The 13,064-nt window shown below is 48.3% G+C and overlaps 1 protein-coding gene across 1 annotated transcript in view; it reads right to left on the bottom strand.

The window, feature by feature from the left end:
- mtus2b (microtubule associated tumor suppressor candidate 2b) overlaps window positions 1–13,064 on the bottom strand; it is a 118,509-nt gene that overhangs the window by 13,654 nt on the left and 91,791 nt on the right. The window contains exon 7 of the mRNA XM_052468911.1: window positions 1,137–1,203. Coding sequence (XP_052324871.1) covers window positions 1,137–1,203 — 67 coding nt within the window. The remainder of the gene's footprint in view (window positions 1–1,136; window positions 1,204–13,064) is intronic.

Genomic DNA, 13,064 nt, shown 5'->3' with positions numbered 1-13,064 from the left:
TCCCTGTGTTTCCTGTCTCTCTGTGCCAGTGTATTTATCTCTGTGTTTCCTGTCTCTCTGTACCAGTGTATTTATCCCTGTGTTTCCTGTCTCTCTGTGCTAGTTCGTCCTGTTTCGCAAGTCAACCAGCGTTTTTGTGTCTCAGCTCCTGCTTTTCCCAGTCTCTCTTTTTCTCGCCCTCCTGGATTTGACCCTTGTCTGTCCTGACTCTGAGCCCGTCTGCCTGACCCTGACCTCGAGCCTGGTACCGTTTGGACTCTGACCTCGTTACTGAACCCCTGCCTGTCCTGACCTCGAGCCTGCCTATCGTCTTGTACTGTTTGGACTCTGACCTGGTTTATGAACTCTCACCTGTACCCAACCTGCCTTTTGCCTACTCCCTTTTGATATAATAAATATCGGAGCTCAACCATCTGGATCCTGTGTCTGCATTTGGGTCTCGCCTTGTGCCCTTATACAGGGTAACATTTATATGCTGAATTTTCCTTGTATCCTGACTAACCTGAATCCGCCAACATATCAGACAGGGTAACCTGACTAACCTGAATCCTTCACCAGGCCCATCCCTCTGTAGGGAGACTAGCTCCTGCCCTGTCGTTACAGGTTCATATTCTGTATAATAGATGACATGGTAATGTAGCATACCTGCTGCCACAGCCCAGTGACTCACCATCTCCCTACCTAGCTGGCAACCACTCAGTGTATCTTGTCTATAGTCCCCTATTTCCTAAAATATCACATTCCCGGAAACATGTGGCATCCAGCTAGCAATCCAGCTACCAATTCAGCTAGCATCCAGTTAGCATTCAGCTAGCAATCCAGCTAGCCATCCAGATAGCAATTAGCCTGCAATCCAGCTAGCAATCCAGCTAGCATTCAGCTAGCAATCCATATAGCATTCAGCTAGCAACCCAGCAAGCAATCCATATAGCATTCAGCTAGCAATCCAGATAGCAATCCAGATAGCATTTAGCCTGCAATCCAGATAGCATTCAGCTAGCAATCCAGATAGCATTCAGCTAGCAATCCAGATAGCATTCAGCTAGCAATCCAGATAGCATTCAGCCTGCAATCCAGATAGCATTCAGGTAGCAACCCAGCTAGCAATCCAGCTGGCATGGCAGGCGTTGACTTACCCACTTCATCCCTGATCCTGGCAAGCTCCAGGGACAGTTCCCTCTCCTTCAGGATGGCACTCTCACTCTGAAACACACAGACACTTCCGTCAAGCATGGAGGATATGTTTTTAACAGTTAACAAAGCAGGACCCATGAGGTTGAAACTGGTTGAAACTGCTTCTCCGAGGTTGACCTGAAATCACCGGTACATCACAGGAGGTTGGTGACGCCTTAATTGAGGAGGACGGGGCTCATGGTAATAGCTGGAGTGGAATCAGTGGAATGGTTTCCATGGCGTTTGATGCCATTCCATATACTCCGTTCCAGTCATTATTAAGAGCCGTCCTCCCCTCAGCAGTCTCCACTGGTGTACATGTCTCTTGGGGCATACATCACATTTCAGTCTATTGTTGTGTGTGTGTGAGCAGTTAACATGATGAATGGCTACATCCCTGGGGACTCTTTTTGACGTGACACCCTGCTAGAGCATCATCTTCCCAGTCAAGGCAGAGCCAGAACAGCTCTGCATGGGGACTCTTTATAACGTGACACCCTGCCAGAGCATCATCTTCACAGTCAGAGCAGAGCCAGAACAGCTCTGCATGGGGACTCTTTATAACGTGACACCCTGCCAGAGTATCATCTTCCCAGTCAGAGCAGAGCCAGAACAGCCCTGCATGGGGACTCTTTATAACGTGACACCCTGCCAGAGTATCATCTTCCCAGTCAGAGCAGAGCCAGAACAGCCCTGCATGGGGACTCTTTATAACGTGACACCCTGCCAGAGCATCATCTTCACAGTCAGAGCAGAGCCAGAACAGCTCTGCATGGGGACTCTTTATAACGTGACACCCTGCCAGAGTATCATCTTCCCAGTCAGAGCAGAGCCAGAACAGCCCTGCATGGGGACTCTTTATAACGTGACACCCTGCTAGAGCATCATCTTCCTAGTCAGAGCAGAGCCAGAACAGCCCTGCATGGGGACTCTTTATAACGTGACACCCTGCCAGAGTATCATCTTCCCAGTCAGAGCAGAGCCAGAACAGCCCTGCATGGGGACTCTTTATAACGTGACACCCTGCCAGAGTATCATCTTCCCAGTCAGAGCAGAGCCAAAACAGCCCTGCATGGGGACTCTTTATGACGTGACACCCTGCCAGAGCATCATCTTCCCAGTCAGAGCAGAGCCAGAACAGCCCTGCATGGGGACTTTTTATAACGTGACACCCTGCCAGAGCATCATATTCCCAGTCAGAGCAGAGCTAGAACAGCCCTGCATGGGGCCTCTTTATGACGTGACACCCTGCCAGAGTATCATCTTCCCAGTCAGAGCAGAGCCAGAACAGCCCTGCATGGGGACTCTTTATGACGTGACACCCTGCTAGAGCATCATCTTCCCAGTCAGAGCAGAGCCAGAACAGCCCTGCATGGGGACTTTTTATAACGTGACACCCTGCCAGAGCATCATATTCCCAGTCAGAGCAGAGCTAGAACAGCCCTGCATGGGGACTCTTTATGACGTGACACCCTGCCAGAGCATCATCTTCCCAGTCAGAGCAGAGCCAGAACAGCCCTGCATGGGGACTCTTTATAACGTGACACCCTGCTAGAGCATCATCTTCCCAGTCAGAGCAGAGCTAGAACAGCCCTGCATGGGGACTCTTTATGACGTGACACCCTGCTAGAGCATCATCTTCCCAGTCAGAGCAGAGCCAGAACAGCCCTGCATGGGGATTCTTTATGACGTGACACCCTGCCAGAGCATCATCTTCCCAGTCAGAGCAGAGCTAGAACAGCCCTGCATGGGGACTCTTTATAACGTGACACCCTGCTAGAGCATCATCTTCCCAGTCAGAGCAGAGCCAGAACAGCCCTGCATGGGGACTCTTTATGACGTGACACCCTGCCAGAGCATCATCTTCCCAGTCAGAGCAGAGCTAGAACAGCCCTGCATGAGACTCTTTATGACGTGACACCCTGCCAGAGCATCATCTTCCCAGTCAGAGCAGAGCTAGAACAGCCCTGCATGGGGACTCTTTATGACGTGACACCCTGCTAGAGCATCATCTTCCCAGTCAGAGCAGAGCTAGAACAGCCCTGCATGAGACTCTTTATGACGTGACACCCTGCCAGAGCATCATCTTCCCAGTCAGAGCAGAGCCAGAACAGCCCTGCATGGGGACTCTTTATAACGTGACACCCTGCCAGAGTATCATATTCCCAGTCAGAGCAGAGCTAGAACAGCCCTGCATGAGACTCTTTATGACGTGACACCCTGCCAGAGCATCATCTTCCCAGTCAGAGCAGAGCTAGAACAGCCCTGCATGGGGACTCTTTATGACGTGACACCCTGCTAGAGCATCATCTTCCCAGTCAGAGCAGAGCTAGAACAGCCCTGCATGAGACTCTTTATGACGTGACACCCTGCCAGAGCATCATCTTCCCAGTCAGAGCAGAGCTAGAACAGCCCTGCATGGGGACTCTTTATGACGTGACACCCTGCTAGAGCATCATCTTCCCAGTCAGAGCAGAGCTAGAACAGCCCTGCATGAGACTCTTTATGACGTGACACCCTGCCAGAGCATCATCTTCCCAGTCAGAGCAGAGCCAGAACAGCCCTGCATGGGGACTCTTTATAACGTGACACCCTGCCAGAGTATCATCTTCCCAGTCAGAGCAGAGCCAGAACAGCCCTGCATGAGACTCTTTATAACGTGACACCCTGCTAGAGCATCATCTTCCCAGTCAGAGCAGAGCCAGAACAGCCCTGCATGGGGACTCTTTATAACGTGACACCCTGCCAGAGCATCATCTTCCCAGTCAGAGCAGAGCTAGAACAGCCCTGCATGGGGACTCTTTATGACGTGACACCCTGCCAGAGCATCATCTTCCCAGTCAGAGCAGAGCTAGAACAGCCCTGCATGGGGACTCTTTATGACGTGACACCCTGCCAGAGCATCATCTTCCCAGTCAGAGCAGAGCTAGAACAGCCCTGCATGGGGACTCTTTATGACGTGACACCTTGCTAGAGCATCATCTTCCCAGTCAGAGCAGAGCTAGAACAGCCCTGCATGGGGACTCTTTATAACGTGACACCCTGCCAGAGCATCATCTTCCCAGTCAGAGCAGAGCTAGAACAGCCCTGCATGGGGACTCTTTATGACGTGACACCTTGCTAGAGCCAGAACAACCCTACTCACAAAGCCTGACACAACACAAAACACACACACACCATCACACTGACTAAAAATATATATATATTTTGATCACCTCCCTTGCACCACGTCACATAAACACAAGTAGTAAATAAGATCAGATCAATATAAACCAACAGTTTAACAATGTATGAATGATTGATTTATATTGCAGGAGGTTGAGGCACTTAGCTAACACTGCTCTAAATAGACCAGGAGAGAGAGAACAGGAAGTTACTAGCCAACTAACCATGATGGACTCATGTATAGATGAAGCTGGGGCTAACACTGCTCTAAATAGACCAGGAGAGAGAGAGAGAGAGAACAGGAAGTTACTAGCCAACTAACCATGATGGACTCATGTATAGATGAAGCTGGGGCTAACACTGCTCTAAATAGACCAGGAGAGAGAGAGAGAGAACAGGAAGTTACTAGCCAACTAACCATGATGGACTCATGTATAGATGAAGCTGGGGCTAACACTGCTCTAAATAGACCAGGAGAGAGAGAGAGAGAGAACAGGAAGTTACTAGCCAACTAACCATGATGGACTCATGTATAGATGAAGCTGGGGCTAACACTGCTCTAAATAGACCAGGAGAGAGAGAGAGAGAGAGAGAGAACAGGAAGTTACTAGCCAACTAACCATGATGGACTCATGTATAGATGAAGCTGGGGCTAACACTGCTCTAAATAGACCAGGAGAGAGAGAGAGAGAGAGAGAACAGGAAGTTACTAGCCAACTAACCATGATGGACTCATGTATAGATGAAGCTGGGGCTAACACTGCTCTAAATAGACCAGGAGAGAGAGAGAGAGAACAGGAAGTTACTAGCCAACTAACCATGATGGACTCATGTATAGATGAAGCTGGGGCTAACACTGCTCTAAATAGACCAGGAGAGAGAGAGAGAGAACAGGAAGTTACTAGCCAACTAACCATGATGGACTCATGTATAGATGAAGCTGGGGCTAACACTGCTCTAAATAGACCAGGAGAGAGAGAGAGAACAGGAAGTTACTAGCCAACTAACCATGATGGACTCATGTATAGATGAAGCTGGGGCTAACACTGCTCTAAATAGACCAGAGAGAGAGAGAGAGAACAGGAAGTTACTAGCCAACTAACCATGATGGACTCATGTATAGATGAAGCTGGGGCTAACACTGCTCTAAATAGACCAGGAGAGAGAGAGAGAGAACAGGAAGTTACTAGCCAACTAACCATGATGGACTCATGTATAGATGAAGCTGGGGCTAACACTGCTCTAAATAGACCAGGAGAGAGAGAGAGAGAGAACAGGAAGTTACTAGCCAACTGAACAGGACAAGAGTGGACCACGAGTCAGCATAATGTAATTATGATGCGGTCCTCCCTCAACAGAACTATGGCTGTACCTCAATGGTCTAAAGTGGCTTCCTCTCCTCATCTCCTTCCTCTCCTTCATCTCATCTCCTCGTTTGCTTTCCTTCATCTGCACCGATATGAATAAAACAACTGGAACGGTGACATGGAATACTTGGCAGACATCCAGCGTTTGCTTTCAGGTCAGTGGCGATGAAGGAATCCCAGTCCCCCAGCCAGCCCCTCCTTCCTCATCTCATATTCCCCTTTACCACGGCAACATAATCAATTTACTTCCTGGAACGCAGAACACACAAGGAGACAGGGAGTGTCATCACACAGAGAGACAGAGAGACAGGGAGACAGGGAGACAGAGAGAAAGGGAGACAGAGAGACAGGGAGACAGGGAGACAGGGAGACAGGGAGACAGAGAGACAGGGAGACAGGGAGACAGGGAGACAGAGAGAAAGGGAGACAGAGAGACAGGGAGACAGAGAGACAGGGAGACAGGGAGACAGGGAGTGTCATCACACAGAGAGACAGGGAGACAGGGAGACAGAGAGACAGGGAGACAGGGAGACAGGAGAGACAGAGAGACAGGAGACAGGGAGACAGGGAGACAGAGAGAGGGAGACAGGGAGACAGAGAGACAGGGAGACAGGGAGACAGGGAGACAGAGAGACAGGGAGACAGAGAGAAAGGGAGACAGAGAGACAGGGAGACAGGGAGACAGAGAGACAGGGAGACAGGGAGACAGGGAGACAGGGAGTGTCATCACACAGAGAGACAGAGAGACAGGGAGACAGGGAGACAGAGAGACAGGGAGACAGGGAGGCAGAGAGACAGGGAGACAGAGAGACAGGGAGACGGAGACACAGGGAGTGTCATCACACAGAGAGATAGGGAGACAGAGAGACAGGGAGACAGGGAGACAGGGAGTGTCATCACACAGAGAGACAGGGAGACAGAGAGACAGGGAGACAGGGAGTGTCATCACACAGGGAGACAGAGAGACAGGGAGACAGGGAGTGTCATCACACAGAGAGACAGGGAGACAGGGAGTGTCATCACACAGAGAGACAGAGAGTGTCATCACACAGAGAGACAGGGAGACAGAGAGACAGGGAGACAGGGAGTGTCATCACACAGAGACAGGGAGACAGAGAGACAGAGAGACAGGGAGACAAGGAGTGTCATCACACAGAGAGACAGGGAGACAGAGAGACAGGGAGACAGAGAGACAGGAAGACAGGGAGTGTCATCACACAGAGACAGGGAGACAGAGAGACAGGGAGACAGGGAGACAGAGAGACAGGGAGACAGGGATTGTCATCACACAGAGAGACAGAGAGACAGGGAGACAGAGAGACAGGGAGTGTCATCACACAGAGAGACAGGGAGACAGAGAGACAGGGAGTGTCATCATGCAGGGAGACAGAGAGACAGGGAGACAGAGAGACAGGGAGTGTCATCATGCAGGGAGACAGAGAGACAGGGAGACAGGGAGTGTCATCACACTGCTTTCTGTCCTCAAGGACATAAGCTGCTCCATCTATAAAATAAATTAAATATTCTCTCCTCAGGGCTACACAGCCATCTAATACACCAGAGCAGTAAACCAGAGTCATGACATAGAGCAGACCAGAGTCACGACATAGAGCAGACCAGTAGACCAGAGTCAGGACATAGAGCAGACCAGTAGACCAGAGTCACGACATAGAGCAGACCAGTAAACCAGAGTCAGGACATAGAGCAGACCAGAGTCATGACAAAGAGCAGACCAGTATAGCAGAGTCAGGACATAGATCAGACCAGCAGACTAGAGTCAGGACATAGAGCAGACTAGAGGCTATGGAAACATGCACTGTAATCTGTCCATGGGAAGACTGATAAGACAGTAATTGTATGATTGTAATGATCAATACGACAACAGTCTATAACAACACCACCAACCAGACAAGTCCAGTAGAAATGCTAACGTCACAACATAAGGCCCTGACCTTAGATCTCTAGAACTGATAGTGAGACCCATATTTAGGAATGATAACAGCCTACACGTTGACCGCACTTCCTCCCTCTCCTGCAATAACACACTTCCTCTCTCTCCTGCAATAACAAACTTCCTCTCTCTCCTGCAATAACACACTTCTTCACTTCCTCTCTCTCCTGCAATGACACACTTCTTCACTTCCTCTCTCTCCTGCAATGACACACTTCTTCACTTCCTCCCTCTCCTGCAATAACACACTTCTTCACTTCCTCCCTCTCCTGCAATGACACACTTCTTCACTTCCTCCCTCTCCTGCAATAACACACTTCTTCACTTCCTCCCTCTCCTGCAATGACACACTTCTTCACTTCCTCTCTCTCCTGCAATAACACACTTCTTCACTTCCTCCCTCTCCTGCAATAACACACTTCTTCACTTCCTCCCTCTCCTGCAATGACACACTTCTTCACTTCCTCCCTCTCCTGCAATAACACACTTCTTCACTTCCTCTCTCTCCTGCAATGACACACTTCCTCTCTCTCCTGCAATAACACACTTCCTCTCTCTCCTGCAATGACACACTTCTTCACTTCCTCTCTCTCCTGCAATAACACACTTCTTCACTTCCTCCCTCTCCTGCAATAACACACTTCTTCACTTCCTCCCTCTCCTGCAATGACACACTTCTTCACTTCCTCCCTCTCCTGCAATAACACACTTCTTCACTTCCTCTCTCTCCTGCAATGACACACTTCCTCTCTCTCCTGCAATGACACACTTCCTCTCTCTCCTGCAATAACACACTTCCTCTCTCTCCTGCAATGACACACTTCCTCTCTCTCCTGCAATAACACACTTCCTCTCTCTCCTGCAATGACACACTTCTTCACTTCCTCTCTCTCCTGCAATGACACACTTCTCCTGCAATAACACACTTCTTCACTTCCTCCCTCTCCTGCAAAGACACACTTCTTCACAAACACAGCAGTCTGCATATGAAAAGACACAGACACTCAGCATATAGTGTTATATAAGGGCACTGTAGAGACAGAGAGAGAGAGAAACACAAACAGAGCGAGAGAGGTCTTTTTGTCTCTATAACAAAGCACAAAGAGCAAAAACATATACATGATCAATTACAAATCTTAGAATCAACTATTAAAGACTACCAGAAGCCAGTGGATTCTCTAATTACATTGAATGAGTTACAGGACAAAATACAAACCCTCCAACCCAAAAAGGCCTGTGGTGTTGATGGTATCCTCAATGAAATGATAAAATATACAGACCACAAATTCCAATTGGCTATACTAAAACTCTTTAACATCATACTTAGCTCTGGCATCTTCCCAAATATTTGGAACCAAGGACAGATCACCCCAATCCACAAAGTGGAGACACATTTGGCCCCAATAACTACCGTGGGATATGAGTTAACAACAACCTTGGGAAAATCCTTTATAATTAACAGCAGACTCGTACATTTCCAAAATGAAAACAAGGTGCTGAGCAAATGTCAAATGGGCTTTTTACCAAATTACCGTACAACAGACCATGTATTCACCCTGCACACCCTAATTGACAACCAAACAAACCAAAACAAAGGCAAAGTCTTCTCATGCTTTGTTGATTTCAAAAAAGCCTTTGACTCAATTTGGCATGAGGGTCTGCTATACAAACTGATGGAAAGTGGTGTTGGGGGTAAAACATACGACATTATAAAATCCATGTACACAAACAACAAGTCTGCGGTTATAATTGGCAACAACAACTAACATTTCTTTCCACAGGGCCGTGGGGTGAGACAGGGATACAGCCCCACCCTCTTCAACATATATATCAATGAATTGGCGAGGGCTCTAGAACAGTCTGCAGCACCCGGCCTCCCCCTACTAGAATCTGCTGATGATCAGGCCCTTCTGTCCCCAACCAAGGAGGGCCTACAGCAGCACCTAGATCTTATGCACAGATTCTGTCAGACAGTTGCCGGGACCACAAATACAACTTCCATCTAGACACCGTTGCCCGAGAGCACACAAAATACTATACATACCTCGGCCTAAACATAAACACCACAGGTAACTTCCACAAAGCTGTGAACGATCTGAGAGACAAGGCAAGAAGGGCCTTCTATGCCATCAAAAGAAACCTAACATTCGACAGACCAATTATGATCTGGCTAAAAATACTTGAATCCCTTACAGAACCTATTGTCCTTTATGGTTGGGAGCCCATTAATAATCAATATCCAGAAAAGAGCCATTAAATTCTACAACCACCTAAAAGGAAGCGATTCCCAAACCTTCCATAACAAAGCCATCACTTACAGAGAGATGAACCTGGAGAAGAGTCCCCTAAGCAAGCTGGTCCTGGGGCTCTGTTCACAAACACAAACACACCCCACAGAGCCCCAGGACAGCAGCACAATTAGACCCAACCAAATCATGAGAAAACATTGGAAAGAGTTTACAAAAAACCAGAGCAAACTACAATGCTATTTGGTCCTAAACACTGTGACTGACCCAAAATTAAGGAAATCTTTGACTATGTACAGACTCAGTGAGCATTGGCTTTGAGAAAGGCCGCCAGGCAGACCTGGCTCTCAAGAGAAGACAGGCTATTCACACTGCCCACAAAATGAGGTGGAAATGAGCTGACTTCCAAACCTGCCAAAATGACCAATTAGAGCAACATCTTCTCAGATTAAACACAGACCCACAAAGAATTAGAAAACAAATCCACATTCTGATAAACTCCCATCTTTATTCTTTTGGAACTTCTGTGAGTGTAATGTCTACTGTTCATTTGTATTGTTTATTTCACTTTTGTTTATTATCTATTTCACTTGCTTTGGCAATGTTAACATATGTTTCCCATGCCAATAAAGCCCTTAAAATGAAATTGAAATTGAATTGAGAAAGAGAGAAAGAATTATATTATTATATTATATATTAATTGAGAAGAGAGAGAGAGAGAGATGGAGAGCGAGAGAGAGAGAGAGAGAGAGAGAGAGAGAGAGAGAGAGAGAGAGAGAGAGAGGGAGAGAGAGAGATGGAGAGCGAGAGAGAGAGAGAGAGAGAGAGAGAGAGAGAGAGAGAGAGAGAGATGGAGAGAGGGAGAGAGAGAGAGAGAGAGAGAGAGAGAGATGGAGAGAGAGAGAGAGAGAGATGGAGAGAGAGATAGAGAGAGAGATGGAGAGAGAGAGAGAGAGAGATGGAGAGAGAGAGAGAGAGAGATGGAGAGAGAGAGAGAGAGAGAGAGAGAGAGAGAGAGAGAGAGAGAGAGAGAGAGAGAGAGAGAGATAATAATGTAAGAGAGAGAGCAATAATGTATACAATATACATTGTAAAAAAATATAAAGAATAACAAATAATAATATAAATCTATCTCTCTCCTCACATACAAACTTAAAAAACATACAAACATACAAACTTAAAAAACATACAAACATACAAACATAAAAATACAGTCAGCTGAAGCTAGTCCTGACTGAGACAGGATGCATCTAGAAGCTGCTGGAAGCTGTTTACCGTGCGGTCCAGCAAGCGGAGGTAGAGGCTAGAGCAGTAATGGCCCATAGCACACTGATTCATCCACACTGCTGCTAATGCTGCTGGGGTGCAGCACACACACCCAGACAGACAGAGAGGGAGAAAAATAGAGGAGGGAGAAGGAAAGTGCAGAAGAGAGTGGGGGGAGGGGAGAGATGGAATAGAGGGAGGTAGGGACGCAAAACAAAGAAGGGGGAGGGGAAAATAATAAGAGGAAGGAGAGAATGAGGCAAAGAGATGGAAATAGAGGGAGAAGAAAGGGAGGGATGGAGAGATGGAAATAGAGGGAGATCTTGGCAGAGAGAGAAAGGAGGGAGAAGAAGGGAGGGATGGATGGAGAGATGAAGCGATGGAGGGATGGAGCGATGGAGACAGGAGAAACGGGAGGAGGAGGAAGAGCGAGCCAGCCTCACCTCTTTTCCTGCTGAGTCCCGTCCGATCGCTCTGTGTGATCTCTGCTGGAACAAAAGACTAGTGCCAAAGTGACAGGGTTGAGCACCGACTCTGTCTGCCTGCCATAGCCTTGTGTAACGAGCCACCCCCCACCCACACACACACACACAAGCACACATGCGCACACACAGATACACACCGGCTTACCCAGAAGGAGATGGGGGAGGAACAAATCAATAACTAGCATATTAACTGGCATGGCACTTCTACAAGGAGCACCTACACATTTACATAATATTAGTGAGTACACACACACGTGAATCTTTAAAAAAAAATAGTCAACCAGCCTCCTCCTCTAACTACCAGCCCATCCAACATCAACCAGCCTCCTCCTCTGACTACCAGCCCATCCAACATCAACCAGCCTCCTCCTCTGACTACCAGCCCATCCAACATCAACCAGCCTCCTCTGACTACCAGCCCATCCAACATCAACCAGCCTCCTCCTCTGACTACCAGCCCATCCAACATCAACCAGCCTCCTCCTCTGACTACCAGCCCATCCAACATCAATCAACCAGCCTCCTCCTCTGACTACCAGCCCATCCAACATCAACCAGCCTCCTCCTCTGACTACCAGCCCATCCAACATCAATCAACCAGCCTCCTCCTCTGACTACCAGTCCATCCAACATCAACCAGCCTCCTCCTCTGACTACCAGTCCATCCAACATCAACCAGCCTCCTCCTCTGACTACCAGTCCATCCAACATCAACCAGCCTCCTCCTCTAACTACCAGTCCATCCAACATCAACCAGCCTCCTCCTCTGACTACCAGCCCATCCAACATCAACCAGCCTCCACCTCTGACTACCAGTCCATCCAACATCAACCAGCCTCCTCCTCTGACTACCAGTCCATCCAACATCAATCAACCAGCCTCCTCCTCTAACTACCAGCCCATCCAACATCAACCAACCAGCCTCCTCCTCTGACTACCAGCCCATCCAACATCAACCAGCCTCCTCCTCTGACTACCAGAAATCCAACATCAATCAACCAGCCTCCTCTTCTGACTACCAGAAATCCAACATCAATCAACCAGCCTCCTCTTCTGACTACCAGTCCATCCAACATCAACCAGCCTACTCTTCTGACTACCAGAAATCCAACATCAATCAACCAGCCTCCTCTTCTGACTACCAGAAATCCAACATCAATCAACCAGCCTCCTCCTCTGACTACCAGAAATCCAACATCAATCAACCAGCCTCCTCCTCTGACTACCAGCCCATCCAACATCAATCAACCAGCCTCCTCTTCTGACTACCAGCCCATCCAACATCAACCAGCCTCCTCCTCTGACTACCAGTCCATCCAACATCAACCAGCCTCCTCCTCTGACTACCAGTCCATCCAACATCAACCAACCAGCCTTCTCCTCTGACTACCAGTCCATCCAACATCAACCA

The sequence above is a fragment of the Oncorhynchus keta genome, chromosome 18 (genome assembly GCF_023373465.1).
Source record: "Oncorhynchus keta strain PuntledgeMale-10-30-2019 chromosome 18, Oket_V2, whole genome shotgun sequence".
Taxonomy (NCBI): Eukaryota; Metazoa; Chordata; class Actinopteri; order Salmoniformes; family Salmonidae; genus Oncorhynchus; species Oncorhynchus keta.
This window is presented reverse-complemented; position numbering and strand designations above follow the sequence as displayed.